At 39.6% G+C, this 21,662-nt stretch overlaps 1 protein-coding gene across 7 annotated transcripts in view; it reads right to left on the bottom strand.

Annotated features, from left to right (window-relative positions):
* Positions 1–384: 384 nt before the first annotated feature.
* LOC131444150 (centrosomal protein of 128 kDa) overlaps positions 385–21,662 on the bottom strand; it is a 42,189-nt gene continuing 20,911 nt past the window's right edge. For 5 of the 7 annotated variants that reach the window (XM_058614329.1, XM_058614327.1, XM_058614330.1 and 2 more), the window contains 10 exons: positions 19,732–19,896; positions 18,299–18,454; positions 13,625–13,684; positions 12,085–12,277; positions 7,955–8,004; positions 6,163–6,186; positions 4,176–4,253; positions 2,955–3,068; positions 1,570–1,678; positions 385–958 (listed from right to left, as the gene is read on the bottom strand). In XM_058614329.1, coding sequence (XP_058470312.1) covers positions 885–958; positions 1,570–1,678; positions 2,955–3,068; positions 4,176–4,253; positions 6,163–6,186; positions 7,955–8,004; positions 12,085–12,277; positions 13,625–13,684; positions 18,299–18,454; positions 19,732–19,896 — 1,023 coding nt within the window. In that variant the 3' untranslated portion in view covers positions 385–884. Of the gene's footprint in view, positions 959–1,569; positions 1,679–2,954; positions 3,069–4,175; positions 4,254–5,560; positions 6,038–6,162; positions 6,187–7,954; positions 8,005–12,084; positions 12,278–13,624; positions 13,685–18,298; positions 18,455–19,731; positions 19,897–21,662 lie in introns of those variants that run through there. The other 2 variants (XM_058614331.1, XR_009233692.1) reach the window with 2 other exon arrangements.

Raw genomic sequence — 21,662 nt, 5'->3', positions numbered from 1 at the left:
TGAACTGTTCTAGTCTATACTAAAGGCCTACTGCACAAACTATAATAAGTTGTGTTTGAAGCCTTTTTGATGCTTTACTGCAGTGTGATGTTTTTAACTTTCAACACAGTTACTAGGGTATAGGATATTAAGTCCAATGCATTGTAATTTTTACCATGGGTTTGTTAGGGTTTAGGAGATTGACATCATTTTGTCTTACTAGAATTATTTTTCATGTAACTGTTTACCCCACTTAAGTCAGGCAGTAAATTAAAAGCTAACCTTTGTTTTGTTTGAGTAAAGGTTGTCTCCGATGAGGGACTACAGCAAAATGTAAAAGATGTGCCAGTGGGAGTAGCTGTAGTTTCTTGGCTGTTGCAAAGAAAACACTGCACGTGGGCCAACAAAAACAGACACCCAGCTGCATTATTCACAGTGCATAGACATACATTCTTCGCTTTTTTCCCCATAAATATTCTTCAAAAAAAGTCATAGCTTTGTCACATTTTGATGATGAACACCACCTAATGTTTGTGACAATAAAACTGCGTATTGTATAAAAAGGCACCAGAATTCTGTGTATAAAACACATTGACATGAGTACAGAAAAAAAGCTATCAATTTAAAAACAACAATAGGTTAAAACCCATTAAAATACTTAAGTATAGCTTCACAGAGTGCAAGTATATATCTCCTTCAAACTATTTCTCAATCCCTGGTTCAAAGTCTCAGTGTTATCCTTCTGCTGTCAAGCTCTTTCAGTGATTGCCAGGTTGAGGTAGTATCGAGTCCAAGGCCTCCTGGTATATAGTCAAGTTGGATTCTTGTTCTGGATGAGCACCAGGCAGGTAGAGTTGGCTGTCTGGTTCTGAAGCACTACAGATAACATTTCAGTCGTGGTTGAGCTAATCTGTGAGGAGTTTGGACCTGTTGACTGCAGAGTGGTCCAAATCTGAGCTGGTCAGGCATTTGTGAGGAGCTGCACCAGAGAATGAAGCCAAAAGAAAAAAAGTTATTTCCCGGTCACAAACCAAGTAAAATATTCTCACATGATCGATATACATGTATCTGTTTTATATGACAAGTAGTACCTCTATTATTAGCACTATTTTTCCAGACAATGTAGGTTATGGCCAAAGGAAGAAATTATTGGATTCTTATTTCTTAGTCTTAAAAGACTACAGTTTGCTACAGAAAATCTGCTTCCCCTCACACTGAGCCAAACATCTGTAAATAGCTTGGGGAAGTAATACAAGTGTATGTCAGCAACACAGACAGATGCACTCATACAGCATTCATGGAAAGTTGTCGAGATGAGTTCTCGTGCGTATTGGAGAGATGTCACACGTTATATACTCGGCTGAAAGCGTAGAGCTGTGCAGCAAGATGCAGGGCATGAAATAAATGTATAGACATTATTCATTAGTCATTAGTGTAATTTGCTTAGTGATTTCAGTTTCAGCATCATTGTGATGCTACGGTACAAAAAACAAACAAACACATTTTCAAATGATCTACCAATGTGGGGAAAAACATGAACCTGTCAGGCCAGAATAATAGCTTTTCGTATAGACAGCTAGATATACTCACACAGTGTGTCAAACCTCAGAGAGCTGCTGAGGAATGTGCTGGGGCTTTTGATGGAGGAAGAAAGAGCAGCCAGCTTCAGGCTCCGGGATGTGGCATCCATCTTCTCTTCCTGGAAGACAGTGGACAGAGTGAGGAGACTCAAAGTATACAGCCATGCTCTGAGGCTCTGCGGCCTGTTTAACACTACAAAAAAGTGTGAAAAAGGGGAGGCCAAACCTATTTATTGTTAGAGCTTGAGTGGCGCATTAGCCTGAGGATGACAGTGGCATACATGCTGACCGCTGCCATCTTCTGTTGTCTAATGACATTCAGCTCATTATGTGATAATGGAAAGATTTAACAAATTGACTGAATAAACAGTCGTGAGAGGTGGAATAAATGGCACTGTCGACAATAACATTCTCTGCAAAGCTAAACATTTAGAAAAGCTCTGTGTTTGTTGCTTTTTTTTGTTTGTTTGTAAAATTGAGGTGTGAGGCAAATCCTCTTGTTTGGGCATCACAAATGCTTTACAGAATGTTCGGTTGAGGAGTGTCATTTGTGCAGTCATGCATGATAATGGCTGCTTGTCCCAACATGTATTCGCTTGTAACCATGCAGGGAAAAAATGTATAATTATGTGTCTGGAATTTTGACATTTCTTCAGTCCTGAGTTTAGATTATCGACATGCATTGGCCAAAAACCATAATGCTGTTTGAATAGAGCTTTAAAAACTTTAACAACTTCAATATGCATGGGCTTTTTGTTGCGTGTGTGTGTTGCTGACTCTGATTAAGATGGAAGTGGTGTAAAGACACTCCATCCATCGTTTTTTCTTAAACAAACCCCCGAGTGGGCAGCAGCTATTAAGCTAATGCAATCGACACTTACCACTCAACACAGGAGTCATTTGGCAAACCAACAGGGTAATCTGGCAGATTAAAACCATTTAAAAAGTGAATGTATGGCTGTTTTGGGGAAGCGGCATACAGCTAATGGCAATCAGCTGTCAGCAATGATGTCTTGATGGCTCCCTCGTCTGCTCTACAGCGCAGTAGATGAATGTTGCGATTAACAGTGACTGGTAAAATTAAGCTGTTGTTCATATCCATGCGTGTGCCACTCTGTCTGTCCCCCATGATGCATTATCAGAATGTGGAATCAGTCATTTATTCATACAACCTGCAATTTAGCTGCGGTACACACACATTGGCATCAGTGTGGGGGCGAGCTACACTCATAAGTGGCTCTCAAAAAGCCAGGCTGTCCAGATGTAAATGGTGTGCGTTTGAACAAAATAGTGTAATTAAGTGACTAAAATAGGGAATTGTAGGTTGTGTGGGCGCACAGACTCCTGTAAGGCAGTATAATGCTCATTGTGTGCATGTGTGTGTTCGTGTCATACTCTGTACTCTTGGATTCTGCGTTTGGACTCATCCAGCTGGTGCTGCAGGTCCCAAACAATCTCTTTGTATTTGGTGTAGCGCTGCTCCACCATCTCCTTCTGCCGCTGTGACTCCTGAAGACGCAGAATAGAGACTATGGTCATTAAACCAAAGCAGGTGCAAGACAAAGCCGTCCATAATCAGGTCTGAGCACCTGGATAGCGTTATAGCTGACATTAAAGCACATCAGTGAACATGTTTACATAGACAGCAGTATTTTGACCAATTTCTTCATGACAGTTTGCCAGTTTGTCAGCTTGCGTCTAAATATGACTGCCATATAAACAGCATTTATGCTTTAACTTAAAACTCTACTACATAACTTTTAAACAAACTGTGTCAGCGATCATCGCGTGAGTTCACACAATACTGAACTATCTCTGTATTTATATAGCAGCGTTTCGATCTCTTACCGCCCGGTAACATTCCTGCACTGCACACAGGAAGTGATCGGGACAGACAGAGGCAGCAGCAACATTGACTGCAAACAGGTGAGGGTGTGACTGAAAACACAAAGCAATGCCCATGAAACCTTTCAGAAGTGTATTCTACTTGTTGTCCCCACCCGTCCCTGCACTGCCAATGTATATACACAAACGCTTCCATTTTAACTTCAACAGAAATAAGATCATACTATGATTAAACAATAAGTGGATGAAGACACATTCAAATCTTAGTTGCAATATGTAGACATGTGTATGTGTATGTCTTAATCAGATTATAATATCCTTTTCTCAGAAGTGGGTAATGTAGTACATTAGTCATTATTATACTCTGCTAAACAGAAATATGAAAATAATATTTTAGTTGCAATCGCAATAATGTGTTATTCAGAATAAGGTCAATGGTCTGATTAGTGGTGTTGTAAGACAGTGAGACCACACCCTGTTGTTTAAATGGAGTCAGATTAAATAAATATTTACTATACTTTACTTCACTTTAGAAAACCTCTTGCTAACGCCGGAAAGACAGAATACTTATTGGGGAGAGACTGTTACTTGGTGGTAGATATTTCCTCCCCTACAGTTTCCATATAAATAAAAGCAAGTACACAAGCTTTCAATGACTACTCCTTTGCAGCTTTTTGTGTTGTGTTTATCACGATGTTCATGTGTATGTGATGTTGGTAAATTAAGGTGATGTAAACACCTAAAATCCCGCTGAGTTTCCAGTGAACCCACCTCCAAATCTTTGAAGTTCTCCATCAGACATTGTTTCTCCGGAAGAGACTCCAAGTGCTCCAGTGCTACTCTTGTGTTCTGAAAACAGCCACGTACAAAATCCATTAATTCAATCACCAGTATTAGTTCTTGATTTCCCTGGAGTGGATATTTCAGTATATAAAACACATATTTTAAGAAGCATGGGCAGGAAATTGTAGCTCACATGCCACAGGTACTGTCAATGGAAAACCGTTCTCAAATATTTAAAAAAAACAAAGACATTGATTAAAATACACTGAGGGTATGGATAAATGGATGATGCTGCGGGGTGGCGGGGGTTATATAAATGTTTGACATGTTTTATGTTTTGGCCGTGATTCTGGGTCGCCGGATTTAACTGTAACCACTTTAAATATAAGCTGTTTACACGAGATACAAACTTAGCAGTGTGAGGGTGTGAAACTGTAAGAATAATTTGACGCTCACTAAACAGACATGATGTTGTACCAGCTGGTTAATTGACAGGACTTTTGTTACGGGCTGAAATATGTGCCACCAGAAACTGAATTTGAATCACATAATTTGAATTTGCATTGTCTAATTCAAATCATTACATTGGAAAAATCCTATATATTTTCAAATTCAGTTCCCACAATTCAATTTCAATTTACTGTGACAGACATCCGGCTACTAGTAAAGGAAGAGCGCAGATCTCCTCTTCAGCCAATCAGCATCTACGTTTTTGAGCATTTATGCCGTGTTTCCACCGGCTCTACTCGCCTCGCCACGGCACGGTTAAGTTGCATTTCCACTATCATAGTACCTGCTCTGGCGAGGTTCGAACCCTACCCTACTATGCGTGACGCCGTCAGAGTGCCGTCACAGGAAGAGACGTCCGACACAGAAATCAAGCCGAACAATGCCAAACTGTAGATCAGTTAAAACTACTTAACAATCCTAAAAACGTGGGTTAATATAACTAGTCACTCGTATGTGTGTGTGTGTGTGTCGCATGTAAAACAAAGTCACTGCAGTGTCACGCAGCCATGCAGTGATGACTCCACCAAAGTTGAGTCGGTACTTTTTTTGTAGTGGAGATGTAACCTAAACCGTGCCAGTAGTGGAAGGGGCCAATAATGGTCATTTCATCAGCATCCACGGTGGCAACAAATGACCACAATGTTACGTGCTCAAAAACTTGAAACGTGCTGATTGGCCAGAGAGGAGACCTGTGTATCTGTGCTCCATTGCTCTTCCTTTACTTGTACCCAGATGTTTGTAAATTATTCAAATTCAGTTTCTGGTGGCACATATTTCAGCCCATATTATGTTACGACACAGTGTGTTATTATCTCACCTTTCTATTCTGAATGGCACACTGACATACATAAATATATACATACACAAAGCAAGACGATCCCCGGCACCAGAGAGTGGAGGATAGGTCGAGACACCCTGCTGCTGTGTTGTTGTAAGCAGAAATGATTTGTCTTGAATGGTGGCCTGTGGTATTTCCTCTCCTTTCACACAATGGCTAATTAACGGCTGAAGTGGTCATGAAGTGGTGTAATCATGATGAATAGACGGCACGTGTTAGACGGCTTCATTTATTTATTTATTTACTTTACGGCTGGAGAATAGAAACGTGCTTGGATCAATATAACCTTTCAGTGGCGTTAAGTAATTTCAGATTGACATCTAATGGCTATCGAGTATGTTAGTGGTGGACATAAACAGTTTGAATGGAGAGGTCAATACTGTATTATCAGGACAGCTCCTTTCTTTACTCAGTTAGTAAGACATATGATGATTAATAGTCATCTGAGTCTTGACTAAAGCAATCATTTCCAATCCCTGTGCTGCGAATGATCCAATATTTGCTGCAGAAAAATAAAACCTCAGGTCAACCGGACCATACAACTTCAACGAATTGCAATGAATCTAACAATTCCATTAATGTTTTCCAAGTTTCGGTTTAAATATATCTGATGAAATAATACCTTACCATCTCTACATCCAACACACGGTCCTGTAAATACAAAGAAACACCAATATTACTGCATTTTTCCAGTTTAACAGCTGAAAATGGTAGATTAGCAGTAAAATAACTAAGTATAAATGGAGAGTCACAGTGTTCCAACACACAAGTAACAAAGGAAGGAAACGCAGGGGCTAAGGAGAGTTCTGTACCTCACAACAGGCTTCTTATCACACACTCTGACACACAAAGACAAACTACTCTCACTGCTCATCCAGCTCCTGACTGATGTTACCTCTCTAACAATGCATAAGTGCCACTATGCCTCTTATCTGCCACTCAAACGCACACCTGCACTTCCTCCCAAACCGACTGCCTCACTGCCTCCGTCTGTGATGCAGTGATGGTTTGTAACAAGGGTATTTTCTTTTTCTCCACCTACAGCTATGGCTATCACTTTATTCATAGTTCAAATTTGAGTCTAAAGATATACAACCTATAAAGCCATCATACTGTCTTAAGTAATGCAGAGGGTGAGGTGAGCCCACGTTAGGCTATAGATGCACTTTGAAAGACGTAAGAAGTGGTGTTATGTTGAGTTGTGTTATTTTGCTGTGAAAATGGAGGACACAAGCAAGATAAAGCGTCCTCCGGAAAAGCAACATATGGAAGTGATGAGAAAGCAAGGAATAAAAGTGAGGGCTAACATAGCTTAACCACTAGCTGCAACATGCAACTTCACCAATAAATACCCTTATATGTGCCTTTAACACAAATCAGCCTATTGATAGGTGTCATGTTTAAGTATGTGGGCGAGGGGTGGGGAAAATCCAAATATCTTTGTTCAGATTTTTGGAGCAAGTGAAACTTTTTTTTTAATAGGTGTCTACACACCTCTGTTTTCACTCTCCACATCTCTCTTTTCTCATCCTTCATAATTAAAAGCTTGACTGGGTCTAAGAGGGCTGATTAATTGCACACAAGCTCTGGCAGGTGCTATCGTTCAGCCACAGATGGGACCTTGCAGTCCAACACACACACAGACAGATTATTTGCGCAGCTATTCTTCTTAGGACACTGCACTGACTTCCATTGCTTTGGACAGCCTACACAAAGCTTTATTCCTTAACTCAACTATAACCAGTTAATGCCTAACCCTAATGTAACCTTAACACAATTTAAATCTTAGCCCTCAATCAGATTTGAGACTCTGCCTCATTAGGACAAGGTGTTGGTCTCCTGGTCCTGACAAGGTCAGTACTTTTGCCAGAAAGCGTCCTAAAGAGTTAACAAATAGTACACACACCCACTCAAGGTCACACAGGCAGTTTGGAAACAAATAGTAACATTCTAGTGTGTGTGTCTGTTAGTGCATGTGTTTCACTGTTTAATGGTGAGTAAAGAGGACCAGCCTACTCCAGACTAGGTGAGCTGGTGGCCTGCCAAGTGTAGATGCTGCAGTTCTTCTGTAAGACAGTGACAAGGCCTCTGGTGGCTTTAAAATTCCAAGGCCTCATGTCTGCAGTAATTAGCTACTTGTTAAAGCAGGGCTGCAGGGAGTCTGTCAGGCCCACGGCTGTGTACTAATGTTTGCAGCACTGTGTAACACAGAACTCTGATGACTGAAGCCCAGCAGTTACTCAAAATAAATCCACTTGTTATAAAGAAAAAAAAAATCTCAAGCCAAAATAGTGTGAAAACAAAAACTGTGCCAGCTGTCATAGCCGTGGAATTGGGCCAGCAAAATAATAAAGCTCTACTTTCTGGAGTGCAGGTTAACAGATGGAAAACGAAAGAAGTGAAGACGTATGACGCTGACCTGAAGACTTCTCATTTCTTCCTCCTTCCTGCGACTCCTATCCAGCAGCTCTGAAATGAGAAAAAATTGTGAGAAAAGAGGTTGCTTTTGATAAATTAAGGTTAGTCTGACACTTGAGAATTCCCAGGTCAGTGTGAAATTAATATCTGTGTGAAACAATGCATATATATATAAAACGATCATTGCTGAAAGTCAATAATGCTCAATGTGCTCCATACATGGCAGGTGTTGTGTATTTACATATTGATACTATATGTGTGTAATATAGAGATGCACCGAATATTCGGCAACCTAAACATATCGGCCGAAAATGGCCAAAAAAGGCACTGAGATGTTGTGATGATGCATCCAAAAACTGTGGCCAGCACACGCCTGTCTATTCCCGCTTAGAGTCTGTCCAAGATCAGTTTGGAACACCAATAAAACAGTTCCAACAAGATGCGAGCACATGGTGGAAAGTGGAAAATCTCCTTGTGCAAAAGCGAAACTTGGCTGCATACAGCAAAGATTATGAACTCCCCGTGACATTCACTTGGATCCCCTGCACTTCATCGCGACTGTACTTGATCCTCATCATAAAGATCATTACTTGGATGTGGGGATAAAGCAGCTCGTCGAGAAATGATCCAGGCTGGGTTAGATACGGAGAGCCCATCTGTCTGCACCAGATTGTCTGATATGTTCGATGAGATCCTCCGAAATATTTTCATAGATTCTAAATTGATTTATTCTTTAAAGCATGAATATTGATCTATACTCAATAATACAATACAGTATGATTGCAATGCCTTGACTTTAGTGAGGTAAGTACACACAGTGCCAGCCATAACAAAATTAGATTAAATAAAAAAAATGGTACAGAACTGGTTTAATAAGTGTGTTTCCTGCCAACAATTTTCATCTCGGTGCATCCCTAGTTCAACACATAAAAAAGTGTAGTAATAATAATAACAAGTCTATCATAATTATTATTATTCTACATCGAGAGCAGCTTGTAAAATATGAGAGATTTTTCTGCTTTTCTTTGTCCTAAGTGGTTTGTATTTAGGAGTGCTCATCAGACAAGGAGCCGCTACAAAACATCACCTTGGGCATAAATAATGGTTACGGCACCACGTTACAGACCAAACAATTTTCAAAAGAGTATGAGCTGATTGATGAGAAAAGTAACAATTATTTTGCTCTTAACATTCATTTTAACCGTACCTGTCCTATAATTTACAGTGTTAATAGTCCTCTTTCATGCAGAGCTTTTAAATTGTCAGGTATAAATGGATGGTAAATGGGCTGCCTTCTCAGTACAGTGCCTCACTTTTCTTATAAACCAGTGTTTAACACTTGAAGAGAGATTTTCCCTACGTAACAAACTTCAATTTTGGTATGTGGGCTGAAGGAGCTGGGTATTGAACCACTGACCTCTCGATTAACAGACGAGCCACTTTACGTCCTGATCCTCGGGCAATATACCCGAGTTATGTTCACAACCACATCATGAGTTATAGAAAAGTAGGACTGTCAATATTTATCCAGTTTTACTCTGTTTGGTTTTAAGCTGTGCAGAGCTGTTTGCAACTTCTTTGATAGAATGGCAATAACACTGTATAAAATAATAATAGGACAGTGATAATACAATTATTTCTCCAGTTCCTAAGGTCTAAATAACTGTACCATGAACCATTTATACTGGCGTTAAACTCGACTCGGTCAGTGAGAAAATGAGATGAATGCATTCATGTGTACAGATCACATTATGATAGAGGTATTCATGATGTGATCTGTACACATGGGTGCATTTATCTCGTTTTTCTTAAAGCATATGGCTCAACAGTCTTTAAATACCTCTGCAAATGTTTTACAAGAACAGCTCTTTTGTCTGCCTCGCTGTCTGTCGCATAATGTTTTCTCAGGTTCAATATCCAATTACCTGGGGATGACTGAATCTCCCCTTGTCAAGTGTTTGTGCATGTAAACAGGCATACATCTTACTACATTGGCCACCCCACTTGACAGAGACACTTGGAAAAAGCTAAACACCATTTCTGTCTACGAAATAAAAAACGGCTTTTTTTAGCCTGTTAAAATATACATTCGAGTCAGCAGAAGAGAGAGATGTAAGTGGTCCATGGTTGCTGCTGCTGCCAAAGTGCTGTTGCAGTCACATCTCACCCACTGTCCTGAAAAACCTCTGGTAGGTCATGTAACACAACAAGACATACTGTTATCAACAGTAGTTTGAAAAGAAAAAGCCTAAAGAGAGCACTGCACAAGTCAAAGGTCTCGAGGATAATAACAGAGACTGTAACCTGTAAGACAATTACAGTAGGTCATGCAAGGGGTCGGCAGACTGTGGCCATTAATAGCTAGTGTGTACGTGGGAAACACATCTCATGAATAGGGATGTTTCAATCAACGGTTTATTCCCGACCCAATACTTGTATTTGCCTAGATAAAAGAACGGCACTTTTTTTATGTCAGTAAAATAAATAATAGTTTGGAGAGAAACATTAGGGAAATAATGACTCTGTACTCTTGCAGGTACCACTGATAGAGGGAGGGCAGGGTGTTTACATTTATATTCTGTACATACACCGATGATTGTCATTGTAGTGAGTCGCATAACATAGATACTCACAATTATTGTCAATTAGTGTCTGTGTCTATACTTGTATTTGTTACCACTTTAGGACAGTTTCCTGTACAAAGATTGGCCTTGTCAGGAACAGTAGTCCACGTGAAGACCAAAACCTGGTCCTAATGAGGCAAAACATAATTTCTGTGTGTGCATGCACACAGCAGCACTCAGGGCAGAGGAGACCGAGTGAACTAGCGTGAATAAAAACGAGGCACAATATTAAAATATGATAAAATTATGAATGAGTCTACCCCTAACAGACCCTGCTACAGTCTACAGATGAGATAAATGACATGTGGCACTTGTGGAAAGACCTACGGTTGGCGTAAATGACCAAGTTGATTGCTGGTTTGAGATAAAAATGCACAGATTGGCTCCAATCCAATACTGATATCAGGATAAGCACATCCCAACATTATAAGAAAGCAATTCCTAGGTAAATTGGTAAAACATGCACAACTGATGAGAAAATAAAATCAGATGCGATGATGAAACGGTTTTGCTACACTGCAGAGTTAAGGGATTTAGAGCAGCCACATTACTGGGAAGCCATATTAAATGCGATAGAATCACACTTTAAATTCAGATAACCACAAAGTGTAGCTGTTGTGACACATGGACTACTCATTGGTCTAATTATCAGGATAACCATATCAGTGCTTCTGCCTTCACAAAGCTACTTTGCTGGAATGGCTAACTGAGTCCAAAAACTAACAGTGAGTATATGGCATCATTTCTTGCTTATGGTGCAATTCTTATCACTATCAAAAACATACAGCGATATAATGAGTAGATTGTCCCTTTGTATAGGTCTTTCTTCTCCCATCTCCCCTCCAACTGTGACTCCCTCTATTGTTTCAGTGTGTCTTTTATCTCTCCTTCTCTCTGTTAATGGAACACAAATTAGGCCCATTTTCCAGTATTGTTCTGACGCCATGCTTGAAACAAGTTGTTCTTTCACTGGCTCACCGCTTGTTAGAAGCAATGCAGTCAAAAATAGGACAGTGGACAGGAAAAAAATAAGCACTTCCTTTCCATAGACACTTCAAATTTCACACATAGTGAAAATTTCTCAAACATTTGTAATGGTAAACAGGGTGACCAGAGTCACCCTAAAAAAACAAACAATGCATTAGACACACAAAAGCACAGGCAGCCATTTTCACATTGGCTACATTACAGCACATGGAAGATATAAAGAAAACACTTTCTGTATTATAAATGTACTGAATCATTTACTGCTTTTAATCACAGTTTGATGAATATAAACAAGAGAATATAGTTAATTTAGGCTGTATCTTCATACATACAATTAACAGCTGGGGGCTGCTTATTCAACAGAGACACAGTCTGTTTTGTGTCACCTAATGTGACTCACTGGGATGCTTTGATGCTGATAACGCCACAATGTTTGGAGGGGGGAGGGGAACAGACCCCCAAATCTGTATAAAATCACCATGACAGTATTTTTTTCCTAATGAAATACTGTCGGCTTTACCTTTCTTCTCAGTGTTGAGAGAGTTCAGCAGCTTCTCCTGTTGGTCCAGGCGCTGCAAAAGAGTGATGTGTTCTGAGTCCCGGCTCTGCCTGAGGGCCTTCAACTGATCCCTGGTTTGCTGATGCTGCTTCCTGAGGCGCTGTTCTCTTGTGACACGCTCCCGCACCTCCTCACACAGCCAGCGTAGCTTTGTCTGGATGTTTAAAATAAATACATAGTCAGCACAGATTGTATTTGATAGAAGTGGAGTAGGAGAATTCTGGACGACTACTTCTTAAATTCAAAGGGCTAAAACTAAAGAGAAGAAAAAGTTCCTAATTTAAGTACATTAAACCAAAAGGTTGACCTTGAGAGTTTGCATTCCAGGTCAATCTGATAAAAGATAAATGATGTTCCTTATATATAAAACTCATTTGGTTTTCTAATATAAAAGTCTGCACACTAATCAATGCAAAGGACCTCACATAGGAACTTAATTAAGTTCCACAAACTGTCAGATATCAGACGTTCACAAGGTAATTCTGTTTTCCTGTTGAAGTAAAACCTTCTCGTACAATCATTTTTAATTCCTCTTCTCTTAAAAGGCTCAGTATCGACACACATGGCTATGGGTCACTATAAAGGACATTACATAGATTACAGAGCCTTGCATTACTGTCCCGAAGACTTAATATCCACTACTTATTTAACCCTAACTTTAACAACTGGCCCACAAATGGGCTTTTTTTCCCTAATGAGAAACACAGCTTTCAGCTACCTGTTTTAATGCTATGGCAATGTTTCATTTAAGTTGTTAAAGACAAGAAGAATTGGTGGCTTAATGTGTTTTCTAATTGTGCTCAGGAAATGTGTATTTTACAAACATAAAAACTCCTTAGCCGGCGAGCTAATTATCTCTGTTGTTCCCCAGTGTTTCCCTTTTGTAATCTGAGGGCATGTTTGACAGGAGATATACATTATGGTGATGTATATCTTTGCAACACTTGCAAACATGTTTTAACACAGTAGTTGGCATCACTGCTACAACTATAATAACATGTTTCTTTTGCAAAGCGCATTATTGCACAGGGGAAGTGCTCTCTCTTGGATAGAAGCCAAATGGCAACTATTACAGCAAAGGAGAGAGACATAAGGAAGTGAGGGCAAAGCATTAAATGCAAACTGCATCTCATATTGAAAAAGTCTCAATGAGGAGATCATCATATTCACCATGATGCTGGCTCATGATTGAACTTCAGTAAGAGATGGAATTTACAACTGTCCTTTCTCTTCTGGTTATTGAAGAGAGGCACTCTGTCGTAAATCCCTGAAGTTCAGTTTTTTTTTTTTTTTTTTTATGTAATCGCTGCTGATTCTCACTGCATATCAGTGCTAAGCTACATAAAGTGGTTTCCTCGACAATATATCATCCTTTTCTCAAGGTTATACAACCGAAAAAGAAAATGTTAAAAAATCCACTCGGCTTGCCAGACCAGAACATTGATTATTGATAATATTTTATATAGTGTGACATTATCATTGCTGCATGTACTGATCATACCTTTGTCTCCGCGAGCCAGTGATGGGGGTCTTTCACTAATCCAGGTTTCTGTGAGATTGCCTGTTAAAACAGTAGAATACCAGCATGTGACAAACAGTCTCCTGTCAAAAGTCTGCTGCCCATCTAAATTGGTGTGTTTGTATGAAACAGCATATGACACACAACACACACGCAAATGAGCTCAGGGAGTAGGTCCCATACCTCCAAGACAAGCTTGTCAGAAACTGACTGACTGCCAACTCCTAATGACTGCTGACACACAAACACACACACACACACAGGTTTGTGCACCTATTCTTCATAGAACACTGCACAGACTTCCATTCATTTGGACAGACTAAACAAAGCGTTAACCCTAACAACCATATGCACTTAATGCCTAACACTAACCTTCACCTAACCACAATTCAACTTTAAAAGCCCAGCTGCTCAGAAATGAGGTTCTGTCTCATTAGGGCCTGCCAGGTTTTGGTCTCCACGAGGACCACTGGTACTGAGGACGTCTGTGTTTAAAGATAAGATCCTAAAGAGGTAACAAGTACAAGTACACTCACACACACACACACACTTGACGACAAGGACACTCACGGATGCACAGATAAACACTCAAATTAGTAGTTACTACTCAGTTGAGGACCTGCTTCTGCCAGAGATATGAAACTGCTGAGATGTGGCAGCTGTGGCTTCACATGCATTTTTTTTTTTTTTTTTAAAACCAAAGGCTGATAATAATCTCCTCATGCTTCATTATCTTTTAATTTATATAAGGAGGTGAACACATGAAGTATTTCATTTGTCTATTGATAATCCTGCCCCTCTCTTGCCATTAGGTTTGCACTTTACAACCTGCTAATCTGTTTATTTTAAAACATTGTGCAGCTGACTTTTCTCCTTTATTAGACCGTGACGGTGCTGACACAAATAGGGAGGAAATATATGACATGCCTCAAATGATATTGTGGTAATATGAAGTATAATGTGTCTTAATGACCAGGACAATCTAAAGTGACTCTTTTATCTAAAACAGGAAAAAGCTCTCCTGTGCCTTTCTGTTGCCTGATATGGCCAATAATGGAGTCTTATTGATTCCTATGCTTATAGATACCAGTGACGGGCTGTGTTTAGGTACCACTGAGACATGTAACAAGATCCAGGAAGTCCAGTTTAAGTAACAAATCCATAAATTTAAGGGCTGACAAGAAAAGCCAAACATGAGGCCAAAATACGATATAGCACTTTGTAATACTGACAGAGATTAACTATAGAAAGTTATCATGGCAGCAATCATTTTATCCTTCAACATGACCAAATATTCCTTATTGTCATACATTATTGTAAGCAATGTGAGTTTAGAAATGTTAAATTGGATTGTCTCAGAATATGACATAGCTTGCCCTGAAACAGTGGTTGTCTTTGAGCTTATCTCACAGTGCAATGTAGGACTACCATTATTAAACCACAAGCAAAAAAAAACTGCCATGATTGTTTCACATTCGTCAGTGATGGTCTGGGACAGCAGGAGCATCAGCCTCAGCAGGCACACAAACGCAAAATTAACGTATATACTGTATATTTCCCATGTCCATTGAAGTTTAATATATTAGAACCTTTGCTGATTGACAATGATTTCAAAGTAACAGGTACTTGATCATAAACTGACATAAATGAACAAATGGTGACAGAGATTAGAAATAACACTTCATCCCAGGAAACAGGAAGGTCTGTACTATTAAATGACAAACCATCCAATAATTGGAGACACTGCACTAAAACGATGAATGTCAACCCCATAAATGCACTTGAGGATGAGGTGAAGGGATTACCAAAACTATTTAGGATTCATCTTCTGAAAATGTCAACAACATTTTGTACCAATCCATCTGGTAGATATTGAGGTTTCCTCACAGACTAAGTGAAAATTCTGCTCTGCAGGTGGCACTACAGGAAAAGTCACACAGACACATATCTGCATGCAGCTGGGCACAAAGTTGACAAAAAAAGTATACGTGATTTTTCAAATATTCCTTTGTGGCAGGGTGTTTACATCAACAGACATTGAAAGCAGACAGCGGGGGGTTTACCCTTCCCGTCCCATGCCATGTCAAACATCCCTGCACAGGTGTCACAGCAAGTTTTTCCACCTGTTACTCAAATCCTTATGCAAACAAAATGAATTTCCCAAGTTGTTGCCATGGCAGTTTAAAGTAGAGGTAGTGCTGTGCAGTGGTTCCTGTCGCTGAGAGTGTACAACTGCATTGGCAAAGTGTGACATGATGTGGGAAGATAATAATAAAAAAAAAAGCCTCATCTGTGCCTTTGTCGTTACTCTTGCTGGAGTCATCAAAGACCGTTTTGGTGTGTTGGCAGACAAAAAGGAGGTGAAACTGCTGAAAACTTTAGATTTTCAGTTTAAAGGGTTATCTGCGAGGCTGAAGTGAAAGAAATGACACTATTTTTTTCACAGGCATTCCCGTGGAGTCCTTGTGTCTGCCACAGCTAATTTAAATATGTGACTGCATGCTTCATGTGTCTCTTTCAGAATGTGAGAAAATCTATGACAGTGTGTCTTTGATTACAGTTTGTTTCACATCCCGCGGTGAAAATGCTGAAGACAGCTAAGCTGCGAAGATGTTAAACCTAACAGCAGGTGGAAAGGACACAGGAGGAACAACTTTATTGATATTTCCACTGTGGCATTTCACTTCAAACTGTTTAAAGTAAAGCGAAAAAAGAAAGTCCAAAGAAAAATGATATAAAATGACAAATGTATGGTGCCCAAGAGGAATAAGATGTCTATCAGAAGTGGGTCACAAGTGAGAAGAGAGGGGAAGCGTTTCCCCCCGCCCTGATTCACTCTGTAGCAGTATACAAGAACACATGCAAACACACGGTATTTTGATCTTATTCACAACGGAGCCTGTGTCTATGGAGCAGAATAAAGAGTCAGGAGCAAACTACAATAGAAACTGAGATGACGTCTGGTTGTCTGCGAGGACGGCACACAGGTTATGGGTGTTTTTGACGGCTCACATGTGGTTGGGATTTCTCATGGTCTCAGAGTGATAACGTGTGAGAGACAGTGCTGAACACAGCTCTGAGCAGACACAAAGGCTTAAAATGAAAGTGAGATCTTGTTTATTATTGTAATAAAAAAGCTGTCAAACACTTGTCCTTTCATTATGAAACTAAAGTGCACAGCCAATGACAATATCCTGCTATTATTTTCATTGTAGGGCGATATAAATTACATATCTCAGTATTTATACACTGACTCTTTGATTGCCAACTGAAGCATCTTTTAACAGGTCTGACTGTAGATGTGTCTCCAAACTCTGTGAATAGTACAAACTCGGTGCCCTTATGGCAAGGCACAGCTCCTAGTAAACTTTCCTTATAACTTCGAATTAGTGCGATATTGTCCCACAACTTCTTGCTTTAATGCCTCCACAGAGAAATAAGAACACAGAGTATCACGAGGTAATTGAAACCTAATATATCCATTAACTGTTCATTATTTCACCCATTAGTCCAATCACTAGTTAGTTTGACTTCCTTTCAACATGGCAGATTACAGATCAGGCTGGGCAGTGGCCCGCATGTCTGGCTACTGCACTGCTGGTCCAGATTGGGTAATCCATAACAGCAGATAAGAGCTGCCTGGGTTCATTAGCCTGGAACAGCAGAGGAAAACTAGCACTAAACAAGTTTGTTTAACAGTGTATGAATACATATGGTTTTTTTTTGCAGTAGACAACATGAATAAAACATGTTTGTCAGAAACTTGGTTGCATAATAGCTTTTTAAAAATGTCTTTAACGAAAGCGAAGATTAAGATCTCTTTCTCAAGAGAGTAAACAAGAAATACTCATTACCAACCATGTCAAACCACAAAAAGACAAAGAACTCGGAGAGATAGAGATGGTTTGATACTACAGGATTTTAGTAGGATAATAGGAGACTACTGGAGTTGTTTTTTTAACCTATCTGCATTTTAATTAATCATATTTTTGAGAAGTGAACACCTAAAAGCACCAAGGGAAGGAAGAAGATTAGTTAGTGCCTAAACTGAGGCGGAGAACACAAATAAAATGGTATCATCTGCATACAATATGAACCTTAAGGTACATATTAAGGATTGTCTGCATGGAAGAAGTATGGAAATAGTAGATTAGTAAAATAAGCCACGGTGCTATATGCATTTGTAGTTATTTTAGCCAGGACTGACTAGCCTAGTCTTTTGTTGGCTTTTCTGTACCAGTCTTTTTTTCATGTGGGCAAGTGAAATTACGTAAATTAGGAGATTTTAAGCTTTAGTTCTTCCTACTCTGGGCCACCAGAGTTTTTCCATTCTCATCAACCCTCCCATACACTGTGAAACTATGGGAAATCATTTTATTTCACAGGAACACATTACTTTCTCAGAGGGAATGAACACAAGCTGAATTAAACAATTAACTACTTTAGAAAGTTGGATTGTCTCAATCAACTACAGCATCTTTTATCAGACAACAGCTAACAAAGGACCATTATCTGACAATTTCAGCTGATTGCAATTGTTGGCTTAAAAGTTCATAAACAAGTCTAGGGTATATCGAGCTGAGTTAATTTCTCATCTTTTAATTCGATAGTGGTCAGAAACTTGCAGACAAAATGTAAAGTAATGACATTAAATACCTGTAGTTTGTCTTCACCATCTCTAGCCAGACTGTGGCAGGCTGCATCTACTTCGTCACCCAAGGAAGTTAGGATTGTTTCTTGTTCTGCTTCCATCCGTAACAATTTCTCCTTAAGCTCTGATTCCAAAACGAATCTCTGTTCACCTGACCTGACCTGTAGAAGATGGCAAAGAGCTGACTGGGCAATAGTGGATGCAAACTAGAGACCACTCTCTGTCACCTGGAGTTTAGAAGACAGTATAGAAACATGTATTCACATCGGATTGTCTGCTGGTGCGTGAATACACCCTGGGTTTTTTATTATAAAGTGAAAAGTGAAAAGTGATTACAGTTCATGCAATAATAAAAACATAAATACAAGTTTTGACATCAGCAAAACAATTCAGTTTCCCCTCATATAACCCACATATGTAGTTCAGTTTCTTGCTATGGCCAGCACTGTCGATAGTTTCAGGATCTCAACCAAGACACAGTGGATCGATATGTCGGAAGCACAGGAATCAACTGATCAGTGCTGCTCAGGGAGCGTGAATCGTTATCCTGTCCCAGGGACATTAATAAGAGCCCCTTTTTCTCCATTCACCCAATTTCAAATCAATACATGGATCCCCCCAAAGAGGCCCATACAACTTATCAGAGGCCTGTCAGAGAGGTACTAGCTGTTGTAAAACACCTTTGAACGTATTGATAAAGGCCCTTTAAAATAGTGCTGATTTGGCACCAATTAACCTTTCGAACCACTCGTAGGTTTTTATGATCACTTGACCTTAACGGATATCCTAAATCTTAATGCCAGAATAGGAGGGAGGCAATGTCTTTTAAGGTTTGAATGCTTTTCTTGCTTCCCATTGAAGACAAATCATTTGTTTTGTTCTGGTTGAAGCAAGAAAGAAAGATCTGTTCTGAGAGCATGTAACGCCACCTACACTTGAAACACAAATCTGATCTAAATTTTATTTGATTTTAGTTCTTTATCTCATTCAATACTCAATTTTTCATTAACATTGGTTAAGCAATTAAGAGTAATTCTGCTGACATACAGACAGAGCCAAAAACAGAAACTCCTTGGCAAAAGTAAAAAATAAATAGAAAACCTTTTCTGATTTATGGGTTGTTTTTTTACCATTTAAAACTGCTTCCTTTTAATGTCCTTGGACTTTTGACAGAGAAACAAAAACCTTGCTCAGCACATTGTGTAAAATAATTAAAACCGATTACTAACACATAAATTGTTAGACAAGGTGCTATATCAAATAAGAAACAAAACAGAATCTGGTTTAGTCATATGCATATACTTAAGTAAGTAAGTATCAGTGTTTTTTTAAATATTACAAGTCTTGCCCACATCACTTAACAATTAACTGAAGTGTTCTATAACTTTGATATTAGTCACTTTGTTTAAAAACACAGCAGGGAGAAAAGAGGGCTTACTTTGTCATCCAGTTTCTGCTTGAGTAGATGGTACTTTCTCTGGAAAAGTGCGTGTGCCTCCTCTTTTGTGCTCAGCTGCGTTGCCAGCTTATCACACTCATCCTTCATCCTGTCCAGCTTGATGCGGAGGACACCACACTGCTCCTTGTCTGAAGCTGCACTTGCCTAGGAGAGAGCAGATGTGTTAAAGGGCATGATGCACAGGCAATAATCAGGACAGATGGTTTGCTCGCGCCACAAATGTGGATTTAAACCCTGTTGCAGATTTTGGATTTCCCAAATCATAAAATATGCTGGGGAATTAAGAATCCCTTTACACAAATGCTACTCTGTAGATCATAAATATATCATTCCAAATTTGTCATGGGGTTTAAACATTTGTTTTCCCAGACATGACTGACATAACATTCTGTGCTGCACAAACACAGAGCAGTCAACAGTCATAATGGGTCAAAAAAATAGTTACATGCCATTGTCAATTCGCTAAAAACAAGACCTTAATTCCTGCACAGACAAAGTCAGTTCAGACATTAAAGCTTCCCGTCTACAATTATGGAATTTTTACACACAGCTAAAAATTACAGTAGGAGGAAAATGGAAGGAACAACAATGACTAGGAGTATAAGGAGTGACACAAACAAAGAAAAAAAAAAAGGAAACTCAGAAGTGCTTGAAGAGAGAAGTGAGACAAAAGATTGAAAATCCAAAATTAGAACTGGTGGGAGCCAGTAAGAAAGGATTTAAATGAGGCAGACAACAAAAGAGAAGATAAAGTGGACCAGAAAACAAAAGAGAGGGCAAGAAAATGCTTCTTTTTTTTTCCTTACGACTATATCAAAATCATAACAATATGCTTCTGGCAATGCTGTATAAATACTGGGCGGGAGACATCTGCAACAACTGTAGGCTAGTACTTAAAAAAATTCCCTTGTCCTTACTGCACTCGCAAATGACACCATTACAATGAGCTATGTCAGATATTAATGCCATCCAGCGCGGCTAATGGGCTAAACTCATACCATATCGGAGACGTCCATGCCCCTTAAGAAACAATGTACCCATGAGGACTCATCGTGGGGGTAGGGTGATGCTGGAGTGAATCAAGAGGAGTTTGCTATCTCCACCATTGCCATGATGAGACTTCTGAGGCCTGATATTGGAGTTTTTAAATATTCACGCTTGGAGCTTTGGAAAAGGCTGGGAGGATCCACAGGGCACCACACGCCATTAAGAGCTCACCAATTCTCAATTCACTCGTACTCTCATGACAGCGCCACGGCCAATGGGGAGAACTACTCTAAATGAGAATTTTGTCTGAGTCTCACTGAGACGGAAATATGCCAGATGTTTAGCAGCTAAAGCATGTTACCCTTTGCTGAACCTGAGGTGAGTGCCAGCAATACTCTAGGTCAAATCGACTGAGGCACTCTGTGATCCATGCCCTGGTATGAAGAAGGGAAATCTCTGGGTGGCTTATGACCTTGACTTCTTTGACAAAGTTAAGTGAACAGATGACAAATTTTATTTCAGTCTCATAACTGGACCCTAAATATGTAGCCGCAGCCAGCAGCCAGTTAGCTTAGATTAAAGGCCACTGTGTAACATTGGCAGGAATTGAGTCTACTAAGGAGTCTATTTTTTACTTTAAATTAAAAACAGTTTGGTTTTTGAGGCATTAGAATAAGCCTTTTATGTGCACTTTAGGCAGGGGCCCGGATTGGGAAGCTGTCATCTTGCACCGTCACATTTTTCAGAGAGTGTCAAAGATTGTTGTTTACACACTTTGGAAAAGTAGGGATAAGTGGAGGAGTCCTTTGTTTCTTGCTGCCTGCAGTCTCACCATTAGATGTCAATAATTCTAAAACACTGGACCTTTAACATAAAGCCTAGAATCAGAGCTACACTGGCTTTGTTTAAATGCAACAATACAC

Source organism: Solea solea, chromosome 17 (genome assembly GCF_958295425.1).
Source record: "Solea solea chromosome 17, fSolSol10.1, whole genome shotgun sequence".
Lineage (NCBI taxonomy): Eukaryota > Metazoa > Chordata > Actinopteri > Pleuronectiformes > Soleidae > Solea > Solea solea.
The sequence above is the reverse complement of the archived record's forward strand: the minus strand, read 5'-3'. Positions and strand labels throughout refer to the sequence as shown.